Raw genomic sequence first — 26,062 nt, 5'->3', positions numbered from 1 at the left:
CCCCCAAGTGATACCATTGTAGCAGAGGCGTGAGCCTCTTTCAAATTAAAGGAAAGGGGGTGCTGTTATATAGTCCCTCCCAGGCTTCATCCATCAGGGCTTTTATTGGTTCGCCACCCAGGTCTGCCCTGAACCCAGGGCTTTTTGAGAAAGCTGGTGGTCATATGGGGAGGCTATCTGGGGTTTATCAGTATAGCAGGCGCACACATATAGCAAACAGAGCATTCCTGGTATTATCTCACCTCTAGATATTTGTAAGAGCAAACTGCTGGGAGAGACCCTACAATCATACATCGTAATACTTATACTGTAGCTAGTGAAGTGGCATCAACCCCAAGATGTCAGATTCTTCCCTGGTTGCCAAGAGGAAAAATATACTAGCAACCATCACCACACATATGCAAAGTGGGGCACAAGAGGTCAACATCTAGAGGCCACGATCCTATACCCGGTGATGCTGCTAGACAGCCTGCAGCTACTGGATCATGGACGCACTCTTGCTAGAGGACTCTCCAAGCCCATGATCAGGCGGGATGTGAAAATGAGGAGTGGGGTGGTGAGTTATGCACGACACTTGCCTCAGAGGAGAGCTCCTCTCACAAGGGAGACAGCTGCCCTACCAGGGCTTGTCACTCTGTCACTGCGCGCTGTGGCATCAGAGCTGCACCTGTGGACCCAGCATATGGGCAGTGGGGAGGGTGCACTTTCATCTGAATACATTATGTTCCTCGACAGACAGGCAATAGAGATATTAAATGCTATCAGCTCCCGCGCTCAGAATTCATTTCGCGCTGGGTGATGAAGGCAGAAGATGAAAAGCTGTAGGATTTTATTACACTGAATTTTCAGTTTGTCAGTTTCCATCTACTGTATCAGGTGCCTAGGGACCAATCTGCATTCTGTTGGATGGAGATCTCTCTCCTCAGTACGGCTCTACTAACTGTTCACCACCTACTCTGTTTTATGGAGCTCGAACAACAACAACAAGCCAGAAAAGCTGTTAGAATTGATGCTGCTGAAGGGTTCCTCGAGCGAGGGTGCCTGCGTTTTGCTGAAACGGCTTTTCAAGCATCGAAGCACTCAGTCCAACGTCCACCCAGACGGCACTAGCTCTGCGCGTGTCTACAGAGACTTCAGGGAGCCTTTGAACTTGTGTGCACGGGCACAGCAACACACACTGAACTCTGCAGATGACAAGCTACGGAATGAAGGTAGGGAGCAGCTCACCGATTGCCAAGACTGGACCATTCTCAAGGGAGCTGCCAAGAGTAAGTAGGGACTGCAAGAGGGCTGCTGTGGCCCAGACAGGATGAGCCCTTTGGAATAACCAACAACCAACCCAAAAAAACCCACAATAAATTTAGCCTTAACCAGACCCTTCCCACCTGTCCTGAGCGCTTTTGCTTGTAGCTAGTATCCCCTACCCTTCCCCTGATTTTGGTCTTTAAGATTAAGCCGTTTGGTTCGGGGACTGCATATGCTGGTTTGTAAATCGGGTCCAGATTCAGATTGGGAAATCGGTCCCCACAATGGAAGTAACAAAACAAGCTCTCCAGAGCAGAATCTTCGTATAGCTGGGCAGCACCTAGCACATTATAGGAGCTTCCACAATAGAAACATACTGCCCAAGAGTGCTAGCCAGCCTGTAGTTCCAGCCTGCTCCAGAAGACACAAGCCAGTAGCCTCTAGGACCTGCTCTGCAGTGAGGCCCTGCCAGCCAAAATTGAGTGTCTTGCATTTGCTGCCAAGTGAGATACGGAAGAGGTACCAAAGCTCTGCTCAGAGGGGACAGGACATTCTGGTCAGCAGGCTGCATCACTGCAGGGGCAGGATGCTAAGACTAACCGCCAAGTGGAGATGGGGAGACAGAGGAAGTGTGTAGCCTGCAACAGCCCACCCCAGCACATACATACTGGGGATGCCAGTTACGGTCAGTGGCTTTGAAAGCTTCCCCAGCCTTGAAAGCACGAGCAACCCACCAACTTTTTAAAATTGAAATGAAGCCAGAGTACCTCACCTGGCAAACTCATGGCAGGGCAGGTGCATTCACATCCTGTCAGAAAACACGCTAGCCCCATCACTGAAAGTTGCTGTCACCCCATAGAATAGATGGTTAGCAGCCACATCTGGGCCACATGTTGCCAGTTTATGTTGCAGACTCCTGCAGGCAGGGACCACGTGTTCTGTCCAGTGTAGAGCACCCTCTGAGACTTAAGAGAAACCTGATGCTGTTTTGAGAGAATTACTGAACTCCATTCCATTCAGGTTCTTCTACTGTGCCCGTCGCCAGGGAGGATTTAATGTCTAGATTCTAGCACAGCAACTGCTACAGCATTATCTTAAAATGACATTTATGAGGGCTGGTCACATGGGCTGCATTCTGACTAAAGGGCTGAAAATGTAATGATAAAGGGCAACAGCCAATTAGTGTAGGTGGCCAGAGGGGCACCACAAGGACCTGGCTGAGGTCCCACCTTATTTAGCATTAACGACCTGGAAGGAGGGGGTAAACACCCCATTAATTACATTCACAGGTAAATAGGCAGCCATGCAAGCACCACGGAGGCTAGAGAAGTCAGAAACGTAAAAAAATATGGGTAGGAAATAAATGAGATTCAACCTGTGCAAATGCGAGCTAATGCAGCTGGGGCAGAACTAACCCAAAGCAGAGATGTGAGCGACACTTTCCGTGCAGTCACCTGATGTGCTGCTGCAAATTAGAGGTTACACTGACAGAGATAGGGCCTAGAAGCCCATGCAATTTCAGCTGCATGTGCAGAAACTCCTCACAGGGCAGGGAGAATACTGACTCTCACAGGGGCACTTGGCTCCTAAACCAGCAGTCACTTTGGAACACCAGCGAGAGGCAGGCAAAGGGGAGTTCAGAGAATAGCAGTGGAGAAAACCAAAGCTGGAGGGATTTAATAGAAACAGGGAGCTCAGCTAGACATGGCTCTGACCTTAGCAGGGAGGAAAGTGGTAACAGCCCACCCTGTAGTGGGAGCGGAACAGACACCCAAATCAGCACCACCAGGAGCTGCAGGATGAAATACCCAGGAAGTTTCCCTTACAACAAGATGCAGGAGGCTGTGGAGGGTCTCCAGGGATAAGCGCTAAAGCCCCACTGCTCAAGGCTCTTAAAACAATCAGATCAAAGCCTTGGAGAAGGCACCGTGGAGAACTTTCCCAGCCCATGGGGATGGATGCACAGGCCAGACAGGTATTTCCCCCTCTCTAACTGCTATGACTGTCAGTTTCCAGTAGGCTCCAGTAGGAGCCAGCACTGCAAGGCAGAGGAGGATCAAAGTTATCTCAGAGCCCTCCCCCCCAAGAAAGCATCCAGGGAAGTGATAACCAGAACCCGCACACACACACACACACACCCCCACCGGGAAACAATCCCCCTTTGAAATGGCCATGTCTTTAAATGCAGCAACCACAGTCAGAACCCTGCAGCCCAGGCTCAGAGTTATTGGAAATTAGTCATCTCTGTAGGCATGAGGCTCCCAGTGACATTGCATAGGGAGCAAGCTGCTCCAGCGTTCACTCATTCTAGCCTCCTGCTCCCAGCCAGTAACTGGATGTGCTGGCTTGCCCTGCACAGAGCTGCAGCTCAGAGGCCACAGCTTCAGGATCAGTGATTTGAAAAGGCTAGATAGATTTCACTTACTTCTGCTACAGGAGGCTCCCCAAACCCATCGGCTGCACGGAGGCCCCACTGTCCTGGTAGCGCTACACACGCTGAACAATGGTTTCTGCCCCAAAGAGCCTACAGTCTATTAATAAACAATCCAGTTGAGCCATGAATGGCCCTAGGCCTTCCGACTGGAGCTAGATGACAAGAACATAAGAGCGGCCACACTAGGTCAGACCAAAGGTCCATCTGGCCCAGTATCCTGTCTGCCAACAGTGGCCAATGCCAGGTGCCCCAGAGGGAATGAACAGAACAGGCAATCAAGTGATCATCCCATCACCCATTCCCAGCTTCTGGCAAACAGGTGTGACCTGCAGCTTACACCAAGAATGAGAGGAGTTTCCTGAAAACCTGCTATTTACAGAGCACGCTGAAACGCTGCTCACTACAGCACACCACAGACTGAACCCCAGCCCTTACACAGCAGTTCCCCTACGGTGGGCTGCAATCCCTCAAGTGCGGAGCACGTCCGTTTGCGCCACACCCCTTGAACTTGCATGTATGGTGCGTCCAAGGCCAGGATGCATGGTGGGTGCCATTCTGCTCCATGAAATGGCATCCTCCACCCAGTGTGATCTCACCCTAACCATATATACAAGGTCATACTGTGGAGGAAATGGTGCTCTCCGTGCAGCGTGACCTCACACGCACAGTGCATGCAAGGGCACCAGTTTTCTCTTCAAACTGGCACCCTCCATGCTGTCTAGGGTGCTGGCAAGTAATACTTCATTCAAATGGGGCAAAGAGTTTGGGAACCTCGGCCTGAGCAGCGTACCATCTAAACAAAGACATGGACCTGGTGACCCAGAGGACGAGGCAGCTAACAGCCCTTTATGACATGGGTTAGCCCTTGCGGGCCTTGAAGGGAGTTTTACAGAGGGACCTAAGGAGGAGCACCAAATACAGGCTACCTGCTCTCAGCGGTCCAGGCCGGCATCAGAGGTAGGAAGGAAGCAGTAGGCCCAAGCAGATGGGAACAGATTGAAGTTCAAGGGCTACTTGGCTGCAGCTAAAGAATGTCAATTGTGGGAAAGCAAATCGGATGGACACGTAGGGGACTCAGCCGTGTCCTGGCTAGATGGCGATTCAGACCCGGTACGTTGGTTGTTTTACACACCTGGATGCAGTGATCATTAGGGCACAAAGGTTGAAACAGGTGTTTGCTTATGTGGACTTATCTCAGAATCCCATGGTCTACTCTGCAGTGGTACAATGTATGAAGTCATACGGTTAGGGACTGACCACTACCGCACTGCTGTCAGAAGCCAGAAAAGGGCCAGCACATTGGGTGAGAGCAGGAGGCGGTTTCCGGTTCTTGTGGCGTGTTTTTAACCATACACACAGCACATAGATGCAACCTTTGTGATCATGTCAGCCCATGCTTGTTTCAAATGGAGCCTCCCATCTGACAACAGCGTGTACTGCTGGCCCCAAACCCCTGTATCAGGCCAGTGCTCCAGAGATCAGCACACGTGTGCCACTGTGTAGGACACTGCATTTCCCAAACACACAGCTGGTTGCAACTCCAGCCTCTGTGGCTAAACAAAAAACACACCCAAGCACTTTGAAGGGAAGTGGCAGCATAATGCTGCCTGAGGGATAGGACAACTGAATCTGAGCCCTGATGGTAGGGAGAGAATACTGCATTTGATCATGGACCTTGATTTCAGGGCTGCAAGGGGTACATTTAGAAGGTCACCTCAGCAGTAAACTTCAATCATCTGCAGACCAAGTAGAGATGAAGGAGGCGAGGACAGTGTCCCAGAAGAGTGGAAAGTCATTAACCCCTGTGCTCTGGCGCACATGGTACTTTAAGTTAGGAAATATAATTTTCAAATTCATACACAGGCAAAGCCTAGAGCTGGCAACGCTGCCAGGATGTAACCGTTCTGCTGGTCTTCCGGGAAGCCAAGGGGAAAGCAGGCTACTTAACAAGGACACTACACATTCTGCTCAGCGCACCAGCGCTGGCTGCTTAGCAAGGCTGTGTGGCAGCATCTCAGGGGCTACCACACAGGACAGTTCTGCAGGGCACTGGGGCTGTCACGATGCCACCTGTCACCAGTGCTACCCTGGGACAGGGCAACAAGGCAAGGCCAACATCAAGGGTAATGGTGAATTCTCCATCACTGACCATTTTTAAATCAAGGTTGGAAGCTTCTGAAAGAACTGCTCTAGGAATTATCGTGAGGAAGTTCACTGGCCCATGTCACACAGCAGGTCAGACACGCTGGCCAAAATGGTCCCTACTGGCTGCGTGATCGATGAAAAGTGAGCTCCCCCCGCCAGTCAGCTCCTAGCACTCCAAGCCCTCTAACCTGGCCACATTTCCCTCCTGCAATGTAAATGGGATGCTCAATTCACCAGGGCGCAAAGGAAACAGCAGGAGGGACCATCTAATCTTGGAAGTTATTCATGATTCCATGCATACAAATTAATGCAACATTACAGAAGTCAGGAATTTCCAAGTGCTGGTTCCCACAGCAACCCCAACTCCACCCGCTAAACACATGTAGGATTTTGGATGTTGTTGCTTGTTTGCCTTTGTGTGTGTGTGGGTAAGGAGGCCAGGTAGGGCTCCCCTAATTGCACCACACAACAGTGACTTCACACCTCACAGATCAGTCAGCGTAGGCAGAGCAGAGGCTGCTACAGGAAAACAAAATCTTAACTTTCAAGCATGCTGCGTCTTAACCTTAATGCAGCATTATACTATGGAATAAACTCCCATGAAAAATTCCTTGTGGGCTCGTCGCTAGAGAATCAGAACAGCCATGTGAATAGGTGACCAAATTCAGCTACAAGCACTAAATGCATTTGGAATTTAGAGTTTACTGTGAGGCCCTTGGGAGCTACTATAATATAAAAGACATGACCCTTGCTCCCAGGAACTTACAGGCCAATTGCAGATAAGATGCAACAAGGGGGAAACAGGGCAGAATCTAGGGCCCCCACCACCACAGCCCTAACATTTTACAGACAGGGAACAGAGTCATTCTGCGCCAGAGGCAGGATCAGAACCAACTCCAGTGCCTTGAAACAGCATGGGTTAAGCAGGAAGCTCTGAGGAACGCACAGCTGTTTGTGTGAATTTCAGTGCCTTCACATTAATATTAAAGTGCTACGGTTCAGTGCACAGTGTTGTAGATACAGTTCATGCTTACTTACAAGAGACCTCAAATGGAGATAGGTTAAAATGAGTGGAAACTGGACTGGGTGTGCACAGTGTAACATGTAAAAATCCTGATGCTGAGGTCTTTGGGAAATCAGAGGTCGACACCTTGCTCTGATTAACGAGTCCACATGAGTCTGATGTTTTAAGACATTCAATCAGAGAACAAGAGAGTTTGAAATCTGCCCAAGGTCTCAAAAAGCCTGTCACTAAACCGGGGCCCTCTTGGAATTCTCAAAACCATTGGGCTGGGAACAATAAGAGATGCTCCAGCCCAAGGGGTATCGTGGAGAGTTCCAAAACCTCGTTTTCAGGCATTGATAATGAGCACTTTGCCAGCCCTGGCTACAGCACTGCTCTTAAGCGTAATGCTTACACAGAGCTCCATCTCTGTGGCACTTCACAGCAACCTTCTGCAGTGCTAAAATCAAATCTAAGTATGGCTGTGGGTGCTGTAACCCTTTTACTGGAGAGAAGATCACAAAGAACACATACTAAAGCAGAGGAGAGGCTGCACAGGAAGGCATAACTAGAATTGCACTGAAATGGGATTGTCTCAGTGGGGACATTTGTCCTATTCACATTGGTATCTGTTTTATACTGCTCTCATCACTAGTATCTGAGCTCCTTCCACTGGTGTATTAAGCCACACCGCTACACATCTGTCACGCGGGGTTCGTTCTCTAATCCTCTCCCCAAGGGCAGAAGCATGTGCAGTGGTGTGCGCGCTTTGGTAGTTTGTTTTGGTTTTTGATTCGAGCGCACCTGTTGCTGTGTTTGTATCAGAGAAGGCAAGTCAAAGAAATGGGCCTTGCCCTTGGATTGGAAGGTAGTGAAGTTTGTGATGGTCCTTAGCTCCTGGGGAATTTCCTTTCAGTCTCAGACCACGCCAGGGAAGGTTCTGTCTCCCACACAGACGAGCTTCACTCGTATTGCAGGGCATTCCACTGGGCCAAAGAACCACAGTCAACCTCTTCTTCAGTATCCTGGGCTCAGACCATGGAGCATTTTGAAGGTAACGACCAAGACCTTGCACTTGATTTGAAGTTCAGGGAGAAGCCAGTGGAGAGCGCACAGGACAGGTGTGATACATTTGTAGTAGCATACGTCGCTGAGTTACTACTAGTTGGAGTTTCCTAAGTGTGGAAGGTTTCATGCCTTGCTGTAGTCCAGCTGAAGTGTGACAGGCATGAACAACTGAGCCAGGTTTTCACCTGCCAGGATGGGATGGGGGACTCCCAGCCAACCAGAGAGGATAGAAAGCATCACTCACAGCTGCTGTGATGTGAGAACTCAGCATCAGCAAGGAATCCAAAAGAACTCCTAGACTACAGACTTAATTGAGCAAGTGGGGGTGTGACCCTTCAAAGGAGACTGCACCATGGCCAATGCCTCAAAACTTTCCTCCACCCCCCAGCATCACTTCTGTTTTGCTCAGGTTCAGCTTCAACCAGCTGTTCTTGAGACATGATCATTTTGCCCCCAGTTAAGCAATAATCTCATCCCCACCTCCCTCCCAGTTGAAGAAACTGTTTCCATAGCCCTGAGGACAGGCACCCTGCTGAGCAAGAGGAAGGAAGGAGGAAAAACCAGGAGGATTTAACATGTTCTCACTCAGTTCCCACTCTGCAATCTTTCGTGGAATTTTCATCTTTCAATGAAGAAATATTGGAAACAGCAGTGGAATAAGAACTGGTCACTGAACTGACTGGGATTCTCTGGATGCACCCATCGCTTGCATAGAACCCCTAACAAACAAGCCATGCAAGGAGCTAGGAACTTTGGAACAGCAGGGTCCACTGGAACTGTGCACACACCTGCTTATAACACCACCAGGGATATGTTTCTCTCAACACGAGGAGAACTCCAGGCTGCTTCCTGTTAATAGTCACCATACCCTGGGCTAGTCCTTTCACACCATTCAAATAACACTTGGCAATTCTGTAGCATCTACCATCCCAGAGTCTCAAAGCACTTCACAAACCAAACTGACTCCCTGTGAGGTAGGCAGATCCCCTGTAGAGGTGTGCGGGGGGGACGACGGACACAGGCAGCAAGGGGCAATTGACTCACCCAAGGTCATGCAGAAAGCAACAGGGCTGGGATTGGAGGCCCCACTTGACTCCCAAGCCTCTTGCTTTACCCTCTAGGCAGAGACCCTTCTCCATGAGAAAGAGGACGAAGCTGAGCAAAGGGAGGCTTACACTGAATGTGATGGAAAACCTTGCCCCAGAGCAAGTGGATATCGCATGCTGGAACCCCTTCCTGTGGGGATTCTGCATCAGGTGCTCAGGAGACTACCTGCTTTAGGTAAGAGTCACATCTTCTGTACAGCATCTACCCCCACACACACACACACGACACTAGCAGTCAGAACAGCAACACCCTCTCAGAATGGATGTGCCAGGAGCTGCCAGAGTCTTTGCCCTGGGTCATGGGCCAACTCAGAAGCCATCCTGCTGTTCAGCGATTCATCCCCTCCCCAAGCCTCAGTCCTATTTTAAACTAATAAGTTACCTCGCCTGCAAACAGGGCACAGGACCAAAGGAACCTCACCTGGGTGCCTTCTCCTTCCAGTCTAGGTGGCCGGATACTGGACAGATGTATGGTTTTGTAGTCTCCAGAGTTCAGCTTAACCACAATGGCATCTGCGTTTAGCACTTGCATCACCTAGAGATGAGGAGGAAGATACAGGGGTGAATATTGGTTGAGCCCAAGCAAAGAGTCCAACATCCATCGCAGCTGCATCCAACCCCCAGGTGCAAGGCCAGCAGCCTGCTGGTCCCAGCACGCATGTGAACCTACCAGGCACCCAGCTCACCAGCATCGCCAAAACCAGCGCTGGCCTTCCTCAACCCAGGCACTTCAGCCTATAGGTGCTCAGCAACACAGTCCAGCCACTAAGCCTGGTGAGGGTGACACTGGGCATTATACAGTCCCCAAAGGCTTTGAGAAGCTCCACTAAACTCTCATTGCCATAGGGAACATGATGGTGAGTTACAAAGGAAGTAGTAGGTGGCCCTGCTGTTCAGTGTTCCTACCTGAGAGCCCTGAGGATTTGGCTGTGCTATTGGTTCTACAGGACTGGAACTCAGCCAGCCCGTGGGTCTAGCATACGCAGACAGCCCTGGCACTTTAAAAGCATGACAATGCCAGGGTTGGCCAAGACCCTGTATAAACCTCTGCCACCTCGGGGACTGGCCCCTTCTCCTATTAATGCCGGACACCAGACTTCTCACCCACTGCAAGGCAATCGGGAGGAAGAACACTTTGCTCCAATCTACTGGGAGAGCATCGGGCACTGGCAACCTTTGAGTCTCTCGCAGCAGGCAATACGACACAGCAAATCCAAGCCGGCAGCCAAGATCCTACAGGACCCTGTGCTACTCCTCTCTCTGCATGTACAGTGCCTAGCACAACAGGATCTGGCATCTGAAACGAAGCCCTGAGGTACCATGAGATCAATACAGACAGAGCTCATGAGGACACCAGTATTTGAGATGAGCTTACTTGTGGAGCGGTGGGGGCGCGGAACACAGCCAGAGTGAGGCAAGGACTGTCTCTTACGTACTCATACAGTGGTTAACACATTGGGGCTCTCATCTGGGCTGGGGCTTCCAGGGATGACCAAAGCAAACTAACAAGCCGAACACTAGGAAGACTGGTGGCAAAGCGGGGCAGGATTCCAGCAGCCCAGAGTGAGACATGCATGCTGCAGGGCTTTTTATTTTAACTTTTTTAGCTATTTTTATCATATGCAACATTACAGATCTGACCTGATCCGAACTGCAGCAAAATTCAGGTGATTTTCATCAAGGCTAAGGCATGTCTAGATGGGATTTGCAGAACTGGCACAAATATTTACGAAGTTCCAGCATAAAAATCTACCCAGCCACCCCCACATCTTGATAAAAATTAAGATTTTATTTATCAATTAAAGAAATCCAGGTGCCTTGGGCAAGTGTGCGAGCAGACATTTGCAAGCCTTCTCATCCAGAATCTGGAGGTCTCCAAAGCCTTGCCACTTCCACCACGTATACATGGGGAATGGGAGAGAAATAAAAAGGAACAGACTTTCATAACTCGCAGCTCTTTTGCCCCAGCAAGCACATCAATTTCTCAAAACGTGCTTAGTCAAAGGGATAACAAGATTATACGAATCAAAATTAAAACAGACACCAAGAATTGTCTGGGCTTCCTTCAGCCGAGATAACAGCCCTCCAGGGAGCTTTACTACCAATGGTCTCAACCCCTTCTGGGACCTGGCTTTTTGGTTTTGCTGACAGAACCCTCCCCGAAGCAGGCTGCATGCTAAGATGAGAGTAATCAAGTCTCATGCTTCTGGGCATAAACATTGCTGTGGGGTCAGGAAGGGTTCCCACCCTCTCTACACAACATTGCACAACAGACCAGGCACATACATGTGTTTTCACCTTCCTCTGAAGCATCAGGAGAGGCCAGCATTGCAGGCAGGACCCCAAGCTGAGTGGGCTATAGGTCTGATCTAGCAGGCAGAATCCTGAGCTGCATTACATTGTTACCACACACACTATTTCTACAGAGCCCAAAAGTATGTGAGGAAGCTTAGAGAACAGCCAGATGAGCTGTACTTGGGACATGCTGGCTGGAGTAGACGCAGTAAGGAAGGGATGTGATGAGGGTTATAGCAATATGATCATGCAGTTGCTCAGCTTAGGTATATGCAGCCCTTGATCATTAGAAGGACGTATCATTTAACACGCACGCTGACCGACTCTTGCATTACTGGCAGGTTGGAGCAGTCAGATCAAACTCCTCCAACCTTAGCATTCAGTTTTTGCCATAAGTTACTACACAAGAGAACAGCCAGCAGCTTTTAAATCGCCCAGAAAGCAGGGACATGCAGGAGCTCCCCTGAACTCTGCGAGCTCCTTCCCAGGACAACTGCAGAGAGCTAGTGTTCTAATATACAGCATGCAGCTTTCACACGGCAGCATGAAGGCCTTTGCAGGGAGTGACAGAAATTAGAGAACAGAGTATTTAGAAGCAGAACATGGAGGAAACAATTCGGTGGCCTAGAGGGACTGGAGGAGTAGAGGGAGCAAAGCACCAGCTACACAGGGCAGCATGAGCAAGCGATTCCCCAAGTGTGCAGAGCGGCAGGAGATGGGGCACAGAGGCCAGGACAGGAGGAGCAGAGCAAGGGGGATGCAAATGCAGAGCAGCAGAGTGGAATGAGTCCATGGAGAGTTCTGAGAGCCTGGCAAGGTGACGGGAGGGTGGGAAGCAGATGGCTAGGAAGCCAAGGAAGGGGTGGAGGACACACTCCAGCTTCCTGAAGCAAGAGAAATCTGACCCTAGCTCTCTGGATCCATGGAAGCTTAGTGGAGTAGTTAAAGAGACTGCCAGGGAATTGCAGTAGCAGAAATGCTGATGGACTGAATTTACAGAAATTGTATAGCAGCTCACTGCCCTGCACCCCCACCCACCAGACTCAGTGCTTTAGGAGCCTCTCTACCTCCCCCTCACCATGGCTCCATCCTGATGGCTTTATTCCCTACCCATCTCCATTCCCCCCCAACGAACCCCTTTCGCTAGATCTCAGCTGCAGCAGCTGCTCGCTCCTCCTCTGACCCCGCAGCTTCCAAGCCGGCCACAGCACTGCAGAACAGCCACCTACCGCTCCAGCCACCTCCAGCCAACACACTCACTGTCCTCACCTGCCAGGCCTGCAGAGCTGAGCTGTCCTATACCTGAATCCCCCTAGACCCGCTCTGCCAGGCCTCCACCCCCTGCAGGAGATCCCAGCCCTTCCCTCCATTTACTGCAGACCCTTTCCAGGCACTGTGCTAACCACAGCAGCCTGTGACCTTATTGCTCTACGTCTTCCCCACTCACCCTCTCTCCTTCCCTCCCCCACGAGCTCCACCCTGGTTATGTCCGCCACCACCAGGGTACCTGAGCACCACTCACCTTGGCCTGTTAGCTCCTCGGAGCAGAGCCGGTCAGTCTAAAACACAGTGCACTAAGTAACTGACCGACCAAGAGTTCCAAGACAGCGTGGCCGCTGGGGTACCTCTACACAGCAATTCATTCCTGGCGGCCGGCCCAGATCAGCTGGCTCAGGCTCACAAGGCTGTAAAATTATCATGTAGACATCTGGGCTCCGTCTGAAGCCCGAGTCCTGGGATCCCAAGAGGAGGAGGGTCCCAGACCCCAATTCCTGCCCAAGCCTAAACGGCTACACAGCCATTTTTACCCTCGCATGGCAATCCTGGAGAGCCCAAGTCAGCTGACCTGGGCTAGCCATGGCCGTACCACAGGTCTTATTCCAGTGCAGACGTACCCATGGGGACCTTCCTGCTCAGAGTAGCAGCAGCATGGCTAGGACTCAGGAGGTCTGGGTTTACTGTCAGCTCTCCCACTGACTTGCGGCATGCCTGGGGGCAAGTCCATCCCCTCCGTGCCTCTGCTCACACTCACACACGCCCGCCCGCCCCCCCCAACTCATCTGTTCGGACTGGGACAAGGACTGTCTCCTCAAGAGTGTGCCACGCACACAGCACAGCAGGGCTCTGGGCACAGCTGGCACTACAGTAATAAAATGCCAGTGCATGCCCCACGTCAGACACATTTCCATGGCAATTGAGCTAGAATCTGTCAATGGCTCTTGCAGTGGTTAACAAAGGGTACTGGGGAACTCCCATTGCAAAAAGCTAGACAACAATACGCAATGAAGCGGGTGCCCTCCCCCGCAGCTGGATGAATGAACCCATGGCAATAGCATGATTACCACGGTCAGCCATGCTAGGCGGGGGAGTCAGTCAGAGGCCCACGCTTTGTCTCCTGCTCCGCGGCCAGTAGGGGCTGGGGTCACTGCACAGGTAGCAGTCCCTTCGGAAGGAGTCATGGGGCAGGCAGAAGAAACCTGGGAGTCCACCATTCAGCCACAGGCACAAGCACCATCACCGACTGGAGGAGACACCATCCATTCGGAGTGCCAGCTACTCTCTCTCGTAAAGGGTGGCAGGGCGGAGATTGGCAGGACAAAACAGTTACCTGCCTACAAGTGTTGTTCTTCGAGAAGTGACAGAGCCATGTATCCTGCTTGGGTGTGTGCGCCCAGCCGAAGAACGTTACCTGGCAGCACTCCTGCCATGCGGTCCTAGCCCCTCCCCTGGTGATGTAAGGGCAGCGTTGTTCCCTCAGCATCAACCACCAGAAGCACAGACTCCAATGCAGAGGGGCAGAGGCTGGGTCGTGGAATACATCCCGAAGAACACCAGTCACAGGTAGGTAGCATTTTGCTTTGAGTAGATACAACTGTGTATTTTACCTTACTGCCTCCCGAACAGTACTCCCAGGAGGTGGGGCGTGGAGTCTATTTAAACAAGGACTGCGTTCCCAACATTTGCAGCTGCTCTGCACTCAGCAGGGACGGCACAGCAGTCTGTAAAAGTACGCACAGAGGACCAAGTGGCAGCCCTGCAAACGTCCACTGTAGGAATGCCGTCAACACTGCCTGGGCTCTCGGGGCATGAGCTCCTACCCTTTGGGCTACTTGTGTGCGGTCACAATACAGGAAGTTATCCACCTGGAGACAGGCTGTGACGAGACTGCTTAACCCTTCCTTGGGTCTGCATATGAGAAACAAAGGTTTGGTCCTATCCAGATAGGAAGCTAAACTTCACCTGACATCCAGCATGTGAAGATGCGGTTCGTCTGGGGTAGAACGCAACAGAAAAGAACAATGGTAAATATATTGCTTGGTTCAAGTGAAACTGGGAAGCTACTTTAGATAAAAATGTAGAGTGCGACCACAGGGTTACTTTGTCTTTCAAAAACTGCATGTAAGGGGATTCTGCCATCAAAGCCTGTAACAACGCCACCCTCCTCGCAAACACTGTTGCCACAGGAAAGGCAGTTTTTTGACACAAAGGAGCAGCATTGCCAGAGGCTCAAACAGAGGCCCCAGGAGAGCTGCTAAGACAGTATTAATGCCCCACAAAGGAATCAGCTCTAACTGGTGGGTGGAGACAAGTGACTCCTTTCAAGAACCTTATTGCCATGGGGTTTGAAAACACTGAAATCGCAGGTGCATAGGCACCGATACTGTGGGTGCTCTGGGGCTGGAGCACCCCTGGAGAAAAGTTAGTGGGTGCTCTGCACCCATCGGCAGCCAAGCTTCCCTCCCCGCCGCCCAACCTCCTCCCGCACTGAGCGTGTCACGTCCCCACTCCTCCGCCTATCTCATAGAATCATAGAATATCAGGGTTGGAAGGGACCCCAGAAGGTCATCTAGTCCAACCCCCTGCTCGAAGCAGGACCAATCACCAACTAAATCATCCCAGCCAGGGCTTTGTCAAGCCTGACCTTAAAAACCTCTAAGGAAGGAGATTCTACCACCTCCCTAGGTAACGCATTCCAGTGTTTCACCACCCTCTTAGTGAAAAAGTTTTTCCTAATATCCAATCTAAACCTCCCCCATTGCAACTTGAGACCATTACTCCTCGTTCTGTCATCTGCTACCATTGAGAACAGTCTAGAGCCATCCTCTTTGGAACCCCCTTTCAGGTAGTTGAAAGCAGCTATCAAATCCCCCCTCATTCTTCTCTTCCGCAGACTAAACAATCCCAGCTCCCTCAGCCTCTCCTCATAAGTCATGTGCTCTAGACCCCTAATCATTTTTGTTGCCCTTCGCTGGACTCTCTCCAATTTATCCACATCCTTCTTGTAGTGTGGGGCCCAAAACTGGACACAGTACTCCAGATGAGGCCTCACCAGTGTCGAATAGAGGGGAACGATCACGTCCCTCGATCTGCTCGCTATGCCCCTACTTATACATCCCAAAATGCCATTGGCCTTCTTGGCTTCTCCCAGAGCTTCCCACCTGACCGCCACCAAACAGCTGTTTGGCAGCTTTAGCAGTGGGAATGTGGCACGCTTAGGGGAAGAGGCAGGGATTTGGGGATGGAGTTGGAATATTGGCAGGGAGGGGGCGGAGTTGGGACAGAGACTTTGGGGAAGGGGTTGGAATGGGGGCGGGGAAGGGGTGGGGCCAAGCACCCACATGAAAGAGGGGAAGTCAGTGCCTATGGCGGTTAACTAATCACAAGACCAGAAGGCTAGGTGTAAGTGGTGGTGTAGCTGTGTTGGTCCCATGATATTGGAGACAAGGTGGGTGAGGTAACTTTTACTGGACCAACTTCTGTTGGAGAAAAATTTTCAAGCCACACAGAGCTCTTCCTTGGGTCTGGGAAAGATACTCCAATCACTGTCTGAACCCATCATTCCTGTTCCTCACAGCTGAGATGTGGCAGACCATAGGGATGTGTGACTTGGCAAGTTCCAAAAAAAGTTGGGTCAGATTTGGCCAAGGTCTGGAGGGTCTCCTTTGCAGATGGGCAGTTTTGTTGCTTTTTAAAACCGTTTTCATTCTGCAAAGGAAATGTGTGCATCCCTTGACGAACTGTTAGCGAAATCTAGAGCAAAGTCGCATATTGAATGAGGCAGGGCTCCATGGGTGCACGATCAGTGGGGAGCCCTGTCCCTTTGTAGTAGTAACGGTCATGCACTATGGTGTCACAGCAAGTGAGGCAAGGCTATTTAATGCACCTGTCTTTACTGTGCTATTAACATGTGCCTTAGGAGATTAATGGTCATATTAGGTTTATTTGCATCTACAATAGATCAATGTTAGAACAGCTTAAGATTGGCTTTAACAGATGTGCAGTGAAGGCGAAGTAACATCCCTTGCGCAGTAGCTCGAGTTCTTCAAGATGCAAGTCCCTATGGGTGCTCCACGTCAGCTGCTCAGCACATGACTACTGCCATAGCCATGGAGCAAACAGCTGATGTGGGGGACCCGTCGGGACACGACTGGAAAAAGGCAGAGCTCCATCAGAGCCCTGAGCACCTCAAAGGAGCTGCTTGTCTCTAGCCTATTACCTTCCACCATTTCCCTTTTGAAACCCCAGGAACTTTCACATAAAAACTCCATTAACAGAAGGCTGCTGTTGCACATGCCAACACTTAAAGCCAGGAAATGCAAAAAGGCAGCATGCACAACCCAGATCAATCCTCAGGGCACCCCAAAATCTCAGGACTGTATGTTCAGTATAACAGCAAGAGAAAACAGGGCTGGCAGATTTAGCCCCTCTACATTTGCTGAGGAGCAAGTCTAGAAGCTCTCATCTCCTGAATGGCAATTAAAGGCAGCTGCCCTGAACATCCCAGCACAGCCAAGTTACCTTTGCACTTCAAAGTGAGAAGCAGCCTGCTCACATGATTAAAGCTATGGCAGGGCATGTGCACAAGGGGCAGAGGCAAGCTTCGCCTCAGCAACCTCAACTTTGCATTTTCCAACATGGGCACTTCAGTGCATAGCCTTGGTAGCAAATACATTCCACACCAAAAACTAAGTGCTGATAACACAGTCAGCTCTGTACAGGACAGACCCCCAGTGCATTCAGGCTGCGAATTGTGTATATGCGCAGGGGCACTCAGAAGAAATAGCCTCTTTAATCCTTTAGAGATTATTTCCGCTACTTTTCCTTCCCATACACCCCACTGTTTATCTGACAAATTAAAACCTATTATTTAGGGCCAGAACTCTTGATGCTTCTCAAATGAACCGAAAAAATAATCAGGGCTCTCACTTTCGTACCATCATCTGAACACGATGGCAGCAGGATCTGAAATTATCCAAAGCCAATTTGCCATGGTCTGAAGAACTGCCTGTAACACAATACTACAGTGTCAGCTAAGCAAGGTTTTCTCCCCCCACCCCAAAACCCTTACATGACATCATTACGGTCAGTGGAACAAGGGGCTCAACTGGCTGCCAAGCACAGAGATGGCGTGAGCAATCAAGCCAACAGCTTTTGCAGCATTGATCGTGTCAGGCTTCGTTAGTGTGCTACACAGACATTGCGATGAACATTCAAATGTGAAAGTTTCATGCCAGGCGGAGGAGCGTATGGTGTGGTCTGGCAGGTATAGCACAGGGAAGCCACCTGGTTCTGTCCCCAGCTCAGTTCCCCCATCTGAGAGACAGCAAGTACTTAGCTACCTCTCCGGGGCACTGGGAGGATTGATGAGTGTTTATAAAGCACCTTCCGTAGGAGGGTCGCAAGGCGCAACGCATCTGACGAACATCCATTTAAGCTCCTGCACTTTAAAGCACTCAGACATTTGTCCTGATTTTCCTTGTCACTTACAATTCTCAGAGAGGAAAGAGGGACCAAAAATTGACACTGCAAAAATGGTGCCACTCAGGGGCTTCCCAGGGTTTGCTTCTGAAACGCTGACTGCACACTTCTGCTGAAGTGGCATGTGAGCAGAAGACAGAAGGCTGGTGTCACCAGTCAAGGACACAGGAAGGCAACGGGGCACATCGAGTTTAGGGGCCCGAGCTTCATGCTGAGCCAGGAGCAGCTGAAGTGCAGCTGGCCAGAGCTGCCTGTGGAGTTCTACCATTAGCACAGCACCTTTAACAGAGATATGAACTGGGGAGACCCATTATTTGTGTGACAACCACGTCTACAGACCCCAGATAAGAGCAGGGCACCACGTGGGACACTGAGGTACAGTGAGACAGGCCCTGCCCCAGTGAGCTCAGTCTCAATCAAGACAGTGGGGGGAATGCCAGAGGGGAAGCGACTTGGCCAAGGTCACCGGCAGAGCAGGGAATGCAGTGCCCTAGCCAGCAATTTACAGTCTAACAGACAAGACTTGGGGGGGTGGGGAGGAAATATCCCCATGTTACAGAAGGGCATGGAGGTCCAGGGAGCATTACCTGCCTGTGGTCACCCTGTAGGTCAGCAGCAGAGCTGGGAAAAACTCCCATCTCCTGAGTTCCAGCTCTGTGCTTTAAGACCACTCTGAGCCCTGACTACAGATGCCATCATTCAACCAGCCACCAGCATCTGGCTATGCAAGTTAAGCAGAGCCCTCGGTTGGGGTGCTCCTGGATGAGGCCAAACTCCAGGGCCTTCCCAGCCCTCTGAACTGTTCTCATGGCATCAGAGCTTAGCTGTTGGCCGTGCACACGTTAAACCTTCTATAAGAACACCAGGCGAGTTCTTGGAATTGGCGCAGCGAGGGAGGGGAAGCCAGCCACACGCCCAGGGGACCATATGGTAAGAAACAGCAGCGATCAGCAGAAATGACATGGGAAAGGCAGCAGAGCCAGCACACTGCTACAGGAAGCCAAGTTTCAGATGAAAGTTTCAGATGTGAAGTTAACGTGCTTTCCCCCTAACCCGAAGAGACAGGGAGAGCTCTCCCTCATCCTCCCTCCCCAGGGCTGCCAGCTAAGCAAGGATGGGGCCAGCCCCTCCCGAGGGGAGCTCCCTAGGCAAACCGGTGCTGGCACCCAGGAGCCTCTCGGAAGGCTGAAGGGCACAGGGGTGAGGCCCTAGCCAGAGTCACCCAGCTCTAGTCCTGCCTGTGGCGGCTCACCCCGAGCCTCAACAGCTCTGACACACCAGGGAGCACCCCAGTAGAATTACACGGGTCTGACACTCTTCTCCACTCGCCCCAGCCTGCCCCAACCTCCCTCCACCTCCTGAGATTCATTTGCTACAGACACCAGGAAACTTTCAGCAGAACTGGGGGGAGGGGAGAAGGAAGAGGGCCAAACCCAAGGCAGACATCTCTGTGTAGAGACCTGTTCCCAACTCAGTGGTGTCAGTCCAGCCCCAGCTACAGCTGCCCCAGACCAGGAGGCAGATCTGAGAAAGGAGGGGTGGGGACACTTGCCTCGGTTCATTTAATTCATTTCCAACTTAAAGGGCTCCCAGATCAGACAGTGATGGGCATCTTCCAAATGCAAGGAGCCGGCATCACCCCCTGGTAAGAAGGCACCTGCACTGGCCTACCCCAGGAGAACACTTCAACCATCTCAAGAAGGTCAAAGGGTCCAGTCACCTGCCAGGCAAGAGACGTTCAGTTAAAGAATTGGTGCCACATTCATACATCGTGCCCAAAGTCAGTCGCCGCCAGGGTCAGAGGGGGACCTTTGCTGCTGAATTTTGCCTCTTGGCTCATTTTCTGGCACTGGGACCTATGGCCGTGCTCCAGTAGACCAGGTGGTGCGTGGGCCAAAGGGACAGATTAGATTCACCAACAAGGTGCCCTGTTTCCCAGCCTGGCAGGAGTTAATGCAGTGAATACCCCCGTGCTCACCCCGGAGGGCACAGCAACTGCATCACTGGACTATACCATTGGCACACTGAAGGCAGACTCCTGCCAGCGTACCCAAGAACAGGAGCCAAACATGATGCATTTGTATTGCTGCATTCCAATGCCCCTTGCTGCAAGACCTCTACTGCCCCGTGCCATGACCTGGGGTGTCTACTCCACAAGCCCTGTGGGAAAGGGTCTGCAGGGCCAGGCGTTCCTCCCAGGCTCGGCAGCTGAAAGCCAGAGGATGGGAGCATGCACACGGCACTGTACTGGGGCAGATGCAAAGCACAGCTCAACCTGAATGAAGCAGTATCTCCTCAAAGACTTATGCGCAGTGAGCTTGGGGAAGGGGTCAGGCCAGTTCCTTCTGAACAGGTGGTCCTCATCCCAGGAGCCACCAGAAGTTAACTGCGCCGCTTGTCAGCAGCTATAGCAGGAGCACCAAGAATTACGTGGATCAAGCGAAGGTGCAGAAATTTAACAGCAAGGGCTGTTAACCATTGTGCAATTTCAGAATTCGCTCCAGGATCAATCTGAAGTTCTGTGCTGGGAGCAGGAATCACTGTGTAAGGGTCTCTGGCCAGTGCAACACATGAGGTCAGGCAACAGTCCATTTGGCGTTCAAGTCTCAGTCCAAGCTTCTCTGCTCCCCACCAGGTAAAGGTTGAACCATGGAAGAGTTTTGTGATTAGACCGCGATAAGAGGACCTCAGTCTCCAAGGCTGAGAATGCAGCATGACATTTACTAACAAAGGTCTTGTACCCAGCTCTGTGAACTCACTCCAGCATTGCTCTGTCAGGTGGACCCCACACGCTTGGAATCCGTTTCCCTCCCTGCACTAACCAGTAGTTTCTCAGCTAGCTGTCTCTAGTTATCAATGGGTCTCTGTCAAGCTGGGAAGACGTATCTAGTGAGGTCCCGCTGGGGTCAGTCCTGGCTCCGGTAATAAATATTTTCATTAATGACTTGGATAATGGAGTGGAAGGTGTGCTTATAAAATGTGCAGACAACACCAAGCTGGGAGGGGTTGCAAGCACTTTGGAGGAGAGGATTAGAACTCAAAAGGCGCTTGACCAATTAGAGAATGGGTCTGAAATCAACAGGAGGAAATTCAAAGACAAAGAATTACACTACGGAAGGAAAAATCAAATGCATGACTAGAAACTGGGGACTAACTGGCTAGGTGGTAGCACTGCTGAAAAGTAGCTGGGGGTTTTAGTGGATCACAAACTGAACATGAGTCAATCTCATGCAGTTGTGAAAGAGGTGAATATTCTGGGATGTATTAGAAAGAGCAATGTATGTAAAATATGGGAGGTAGCTGTCCCACTCTGCTCAGCACTGGCGAGGCCTCAGCTGGGGTATTGTATCCAGTTTTGAGCAGCACAATTTTGGGAAAGAGGCGGACAAATTGGAGAGCGTCCATAGGAGAGCAGCAAAAGTGATCAAAGGTTTAGCAAATCTGACCTATGAGGAAAGGTTAAACAAACTAGGCACCGTTAGTGTTGAGAAAAGTCGACTGAGTGGGGACCCGAGAACAGTCTTCAAATATGTGAAGGGCTGATATAAAGAGGATGAGATCAACTGTTCGCCATGGCCACTGAAGGCAGGACAAGCGGTAATGGGCTTCATCTGCAGCAAGGGAGAGTTAGGTTTGATATCAGGAAACATGTTCTTATTCTAAAGGTAGCTTAGCTCTGGAAGAGGCTTCCAAGAGAGGTTGCGGAATCCTCATCATTTGAAGTTTAAGATCAGGTTGACAAACCTGTCAGGAATGGTCTAGACTTCCTTGTGCAGGGGGCTGGACTAGGGGACCGCTCAAGGTCCCTTCCAGACCTACATTTCTATGGTTTTTAGGACCTCATTGCCATGTCTAGGTGCCAGATACAAGGATTTAAAGCCTCCACATTATCCTGGGAGGACTTTGTGCTCTAAACATCCTTCAGCAAGGATGCAATTCCAGAGCTGCTGTCTTTGGGTGGCTACATACCAACAAGATGGGAGAAGAGACTCAGCCACCAGAACATCTCTTGTGCTAATTAGGGTAGACTTGTGAAGTCAGACAAGTCTTGCATTTTGCTTTAGAGGTAGCAAGATATGAGATGACCCGTTGTAGTCTTAAGAAGCCAGTGGCTATGGGCATTAGCCTAACTCCCAAAGCCATTGAGTCCTCCTCCAGCCCTTCATACTAAGCTGCTGCCCTAGGATTTTCCCTATGCCGCAGATCTGCCCAAGGTACAGGTGTCTAACAGATGCATGGGGTAGGTATAATGCCCACGTATGGAGCATGCGCTGGTGAGTGGCACCACCTGATTGTTCCTGGCACTTTGTTTCCTTTCCTCCAGCTGTGGGCTGTTGGAGAGCAGAAGAGCGTTCTAACCGGTGACAGCCCAACCACGCCTGCATACAGCAGACTCCTCACCACCCAGTGCAGCCTCTCCTACAGATGCACAGGAGAATGCCAAGCAGGAGAGCATCCTGCGGCTGATTGACATTTGAGGCTGATAATGAGGCTGTAATTCCATTTCCGTGACAGTTTACAGAGGCTGGAATCCTAGGGGCAGACTGCAAGGGGGAGAGGCAAGGAGGTTCTACCCAGAGGGAGCCGAGAGCCACTGCTGGGAGCATTCCCAAAGAGAGGAGGAGGAATGGAGAGCAGGGGGTTATGTTTACTTTCCAAGAAATCAGACTGCCCATTTCTCAGGCATTTCCATCCAAATTAAACCTCCCCAGCTGCATGCATTTATACACAGCATATTTTCCCAGAGCCTAACTATACACCAACAGCACCATCTAGTGGCTTTCCCACCATTTCCCAACCTCCAAGCAGCAGGCTGATGTGGTTACATAGTATGAAATATTTACAGACTGCATTCAGCAGGTTACAGCCCTGTAGCACACACAGGAACTCGCAGGCAATGCTTCGCTAGCTCTAGAGACTCCAGCAGAGTAGGGCACAAAGGAAGAAGGTGACAGGGCTTGGTTTTAACCTTAGACAACACAAGGTTTGGGGGGATGGGGGGGGAAGGACACTTGCCTATTTAGGGGCAGGGGCCATCGCTCACTATGTCTGTACAGCTCCTAGCACAATGGGGCTTTGATCTCAGCTGGGGCTGTCAGCAGTGACTGTAACAGACGCAGCATGAACAAGGAATACCGGCCAGGTTCTGTCAGATCAGAGCCTTGGCTAATCTCACTATGGGCAAGCTGACTCAGAGGAAGGTGCAAGAAATCCTGCAGCAGAGGCAGTCCTGGAATAATCTGTCCCCAAGGGAAACCTCCTGCCTGACCAGTCAATGTTTGGTTTATGCCCTGACTCAAAAGGGTTTAATCTCCCTTCTAAACTCAGGGTTCCTCCATCTCTGACTACTGTAACATTGGAGTTCCGTTATCCACATGTCAAGGCAGCTCTGGAAAGGAAGGAGAGGGGGTGGCTGCAGGAGGGTTCACACTACAACGCAACTGAAGAGAATGAACTTTACCAAAATAAGCCTTACCATGAGCCCAGGCAGCCCTCTGCTGGCCACAGCGCTGTAGGAGAAGCTGAAATGTCCCTGCACTACTCACCATTGGCCACATGGTGGAGCAAAATCCTCTATTTCAAGTCTGGAGGATTAAACTTTTCCACTCTTTCGCACGCTCACCCACTAGTTCAGGCCATTCTCGATCAGATCCTCATGCACCTCAACCCCTTCCTCTCTCCTCAGTACCACCCCACTCCAGCCAGTCCTGGAACTTTCCCATCAAGGGAGGTTTGAGCACAGAGTAGAAGCAACACAGGGAGGGGAAGACAGAGTATGGTGCACGCAGGGAGCAGGACGGAGGGCAGGTAACTGTAGGGGGGAGCTCCATGGGACAAATGCTCCCACATGCAAAGGGTCGAACAAGCACAGCATGTTGGCTGCAGATTCAGCTCTTCCTTTGCATCTGAGGGGCAACCTGTGGCAGGCATTGCTGCGGCTCAGGGCAGGCTTGAAAGGAAGCCTAACTCTGTTACCATCTCACCATGATCAGCTGTGCTAGCAGCCCCAGCTGCAAGTTACAAGGATATAGCATTTGCCACCCCAGATCAGACCGACGATCCATCAGGTCCCATCTCCAGCTTCTGGCCGTGACCACTGCACCATGAAACCAGCAGCAACACATGCTCTGTGGCTACCTGTCTTCCATGCTCCACTCAAGTCGTGAGAGCCTGAACAAGACATCTCCTCGCCTGCAAGGCACTCACCTTGGCAACGAACTGCTTGTCCTTCTGGTCCAGATTAGCCGTGGGTGCCACATAGTCTCTCCAGATTCTCAGCTTGCGCTCCTTGGCGTACCTAGCAACAGAAAGATGCACGTGACCATCCAGAGCTAGGGTTGGGGCATGCATCTTGCCCTACTGAAGCTGGCATAGTTCCATTGCAGGAGACAGAGCCAAGCCGCTGGCAGATGGTGACCCGCATCTAACCAAGGCCAGCATCCATGCACCGGCAACTGCTCTGAGCACCAAGTCAGTCTTGATTCCGGGCACGAGGTCTCCCCAGCAGCCGAATGGGCCTTTGTAACCAAACTACAGTGAGGAAGTGGATCAGGACAGCAAGAAAAGTAAAGGCAACCCAGGGAGCAGCTGAGTCAGTGCTCCTGGGAATCAGACCACTTGCCTCTAAAGCCATGTGTAGGCCTCTGAGTATCAGGCCCCCACTGCGAAAGCCATGGCCCAAACTAGTAGTGTATCCTGCCCATCTGCAGCTCCCAGCCCAGCCAGGCGAGTGCTGTGTTAGTCAGCAATGTCCAACCGAGCAGAGCAGGTGACGCCAGGCCTGAGCTGGCTGGAATCTATATGCCAAGGGACCAGCCAAGCTCCTGCCTCCCCGTGGTCACCTTCCCCAGTGCCCATGGCAGAGACTGCCTTCTTCCAAAGCTGCATGCAAGAGGCAGACTAGGGCAGTGAGCGGTGCTCCAGGGGCATGGGCTGAAGGGGAAGGACGCCCCCAGATTTCAGCCAAGATAGGAGACAGTGGCAGGGGAGCACCACAGCTGCCAGCCACCCAGAGGAGGCAGCAGGCAGGGTCCCATCTGCTCTGCTTGGACACTAGCTGTGAGAAGGAGATGCACGCCAAGCCTCCCTCTTCAAAGAGCAGCTCTGGGATTCCCCACCAGACACCAAGGGGGAATGGAGAGAGGCCAGCCAGAGAGCTGGGAGATCACCCTCCTCTGAGCCTTTCCCAGCTGGCTGCAGCAGTCTCCCACCTCCACAGGAGCACAGCTAACCCCCCCTCCCCCGTATGCAGAGCACACCACGCAGCTGTCACCAGGTGCTGGGGGGAGGCAGACAATTGTCCTTCCCACAGCCAAGCAGCTGGGCCCAACTCCCTGACGCTGCCCCATTCAGGCAGCTGGGGGCAGCCAATGGAAGACAAGGATGCGATTTTCTTTAGCTCATGAAGCCCTCCCAGTGGAGGGCACTCTGGGTAAGTTCTTTTTTAGGGATCCCTGTGCCCCAGAACCATCGCCACCCAGCATCAGCAGCCACCAGTTACCTTTCGGCCGCTCGCAGCTTCTCAGCCCCGCGGGTGTACACGGCGATGGACCAGTCCACGCAGCGCGCGAAGCCTTCCTTCAGCAGCAGCTCCGTGATGTTGCCATTCTGGAATTAGGAGGGGGAGACAACAGAGTCAGTCTACACTCCTGGAGCTAGGAGGCTGACGTCACTCCCCGCCAGGGCCAAGACGGACACCCATCTCCGGGCCCACTAGTATGTGGGAGGAGTCTCAAGCCATTGAGACCTTGTTGCCAAAGGAAGCAGCACTGTGCTCAGCACAGCCCTGGCTGAGACCCGACAGCACTAGCTCTATGCCAGGCTCACTGGACAGCTGCAGCCAGCCCATGGAAGGCAGGGACCCATTCTGCACCCCAGGCTAGCAGGAGCCACACTAGTGACTGTCCCCCCTACACAAGTAGGGATCTAGCCAACAGGAAAGCACTAAACTGGCCCTCAACAGTAGGGGTTGTTAGGGGAGGCAGTGGCCCTCTGACCATCACCCGG

At 51.5% G+C, this 26,062-nt stretch overlaps 1 protein-coding gene across 2 annotated transcripts in view; it reads right to left on the bottom strand.

The window, feature by feature from the left end:
- The window catches only part of SND1 (staphylococcal nuclease and tudor domain containing 1), a 480,324-nt gene that overhangs the window by 405,575 nt on the left and 48,687 nt on the right, over positions 1–26,062 (bottom strand). For both annotated transcript variants that reach the window (XM_037889493.2, XM_037889494.2), the window contains exons 8-10: positions 25,557–25,663; positions 24,263–24,353; positions 9,423–9,536 (exon numbers count right to left, since the gene is read on the bottom strand). In XM_037889493.2, coding sequence (XP_037745421.1) covers positions 9,423–9,536; positions 24,263–24,353; positions 25,557–25,663 — 312 coding nt within the window. The remainder of the gene's footprint in view (positions 1–9,422; positions 9,537–24,262; positions 24,354–25,556; positions 25,664–26,062) is intronic.

Source organism: Chelonia mydas, chromosome 1 (assembly GCF_015237465.2).
Source record: "Chelonia mydas isolate rCheMyd1 chromosome 1, rCheMyd1.pri.v2, whole genome shotgun sequence".
Classification (NCBI taxonomy): domain Eukaryota; kingdom Metazoa; phylum Chordata; order Testudines; family Cheloniidae; genus Chelonia; species Chelonia mydas.
Note: the sequence above shows the minus strand (reverse complement) of the source record. Positions and strands in the feature narration are given on the sequence as shown.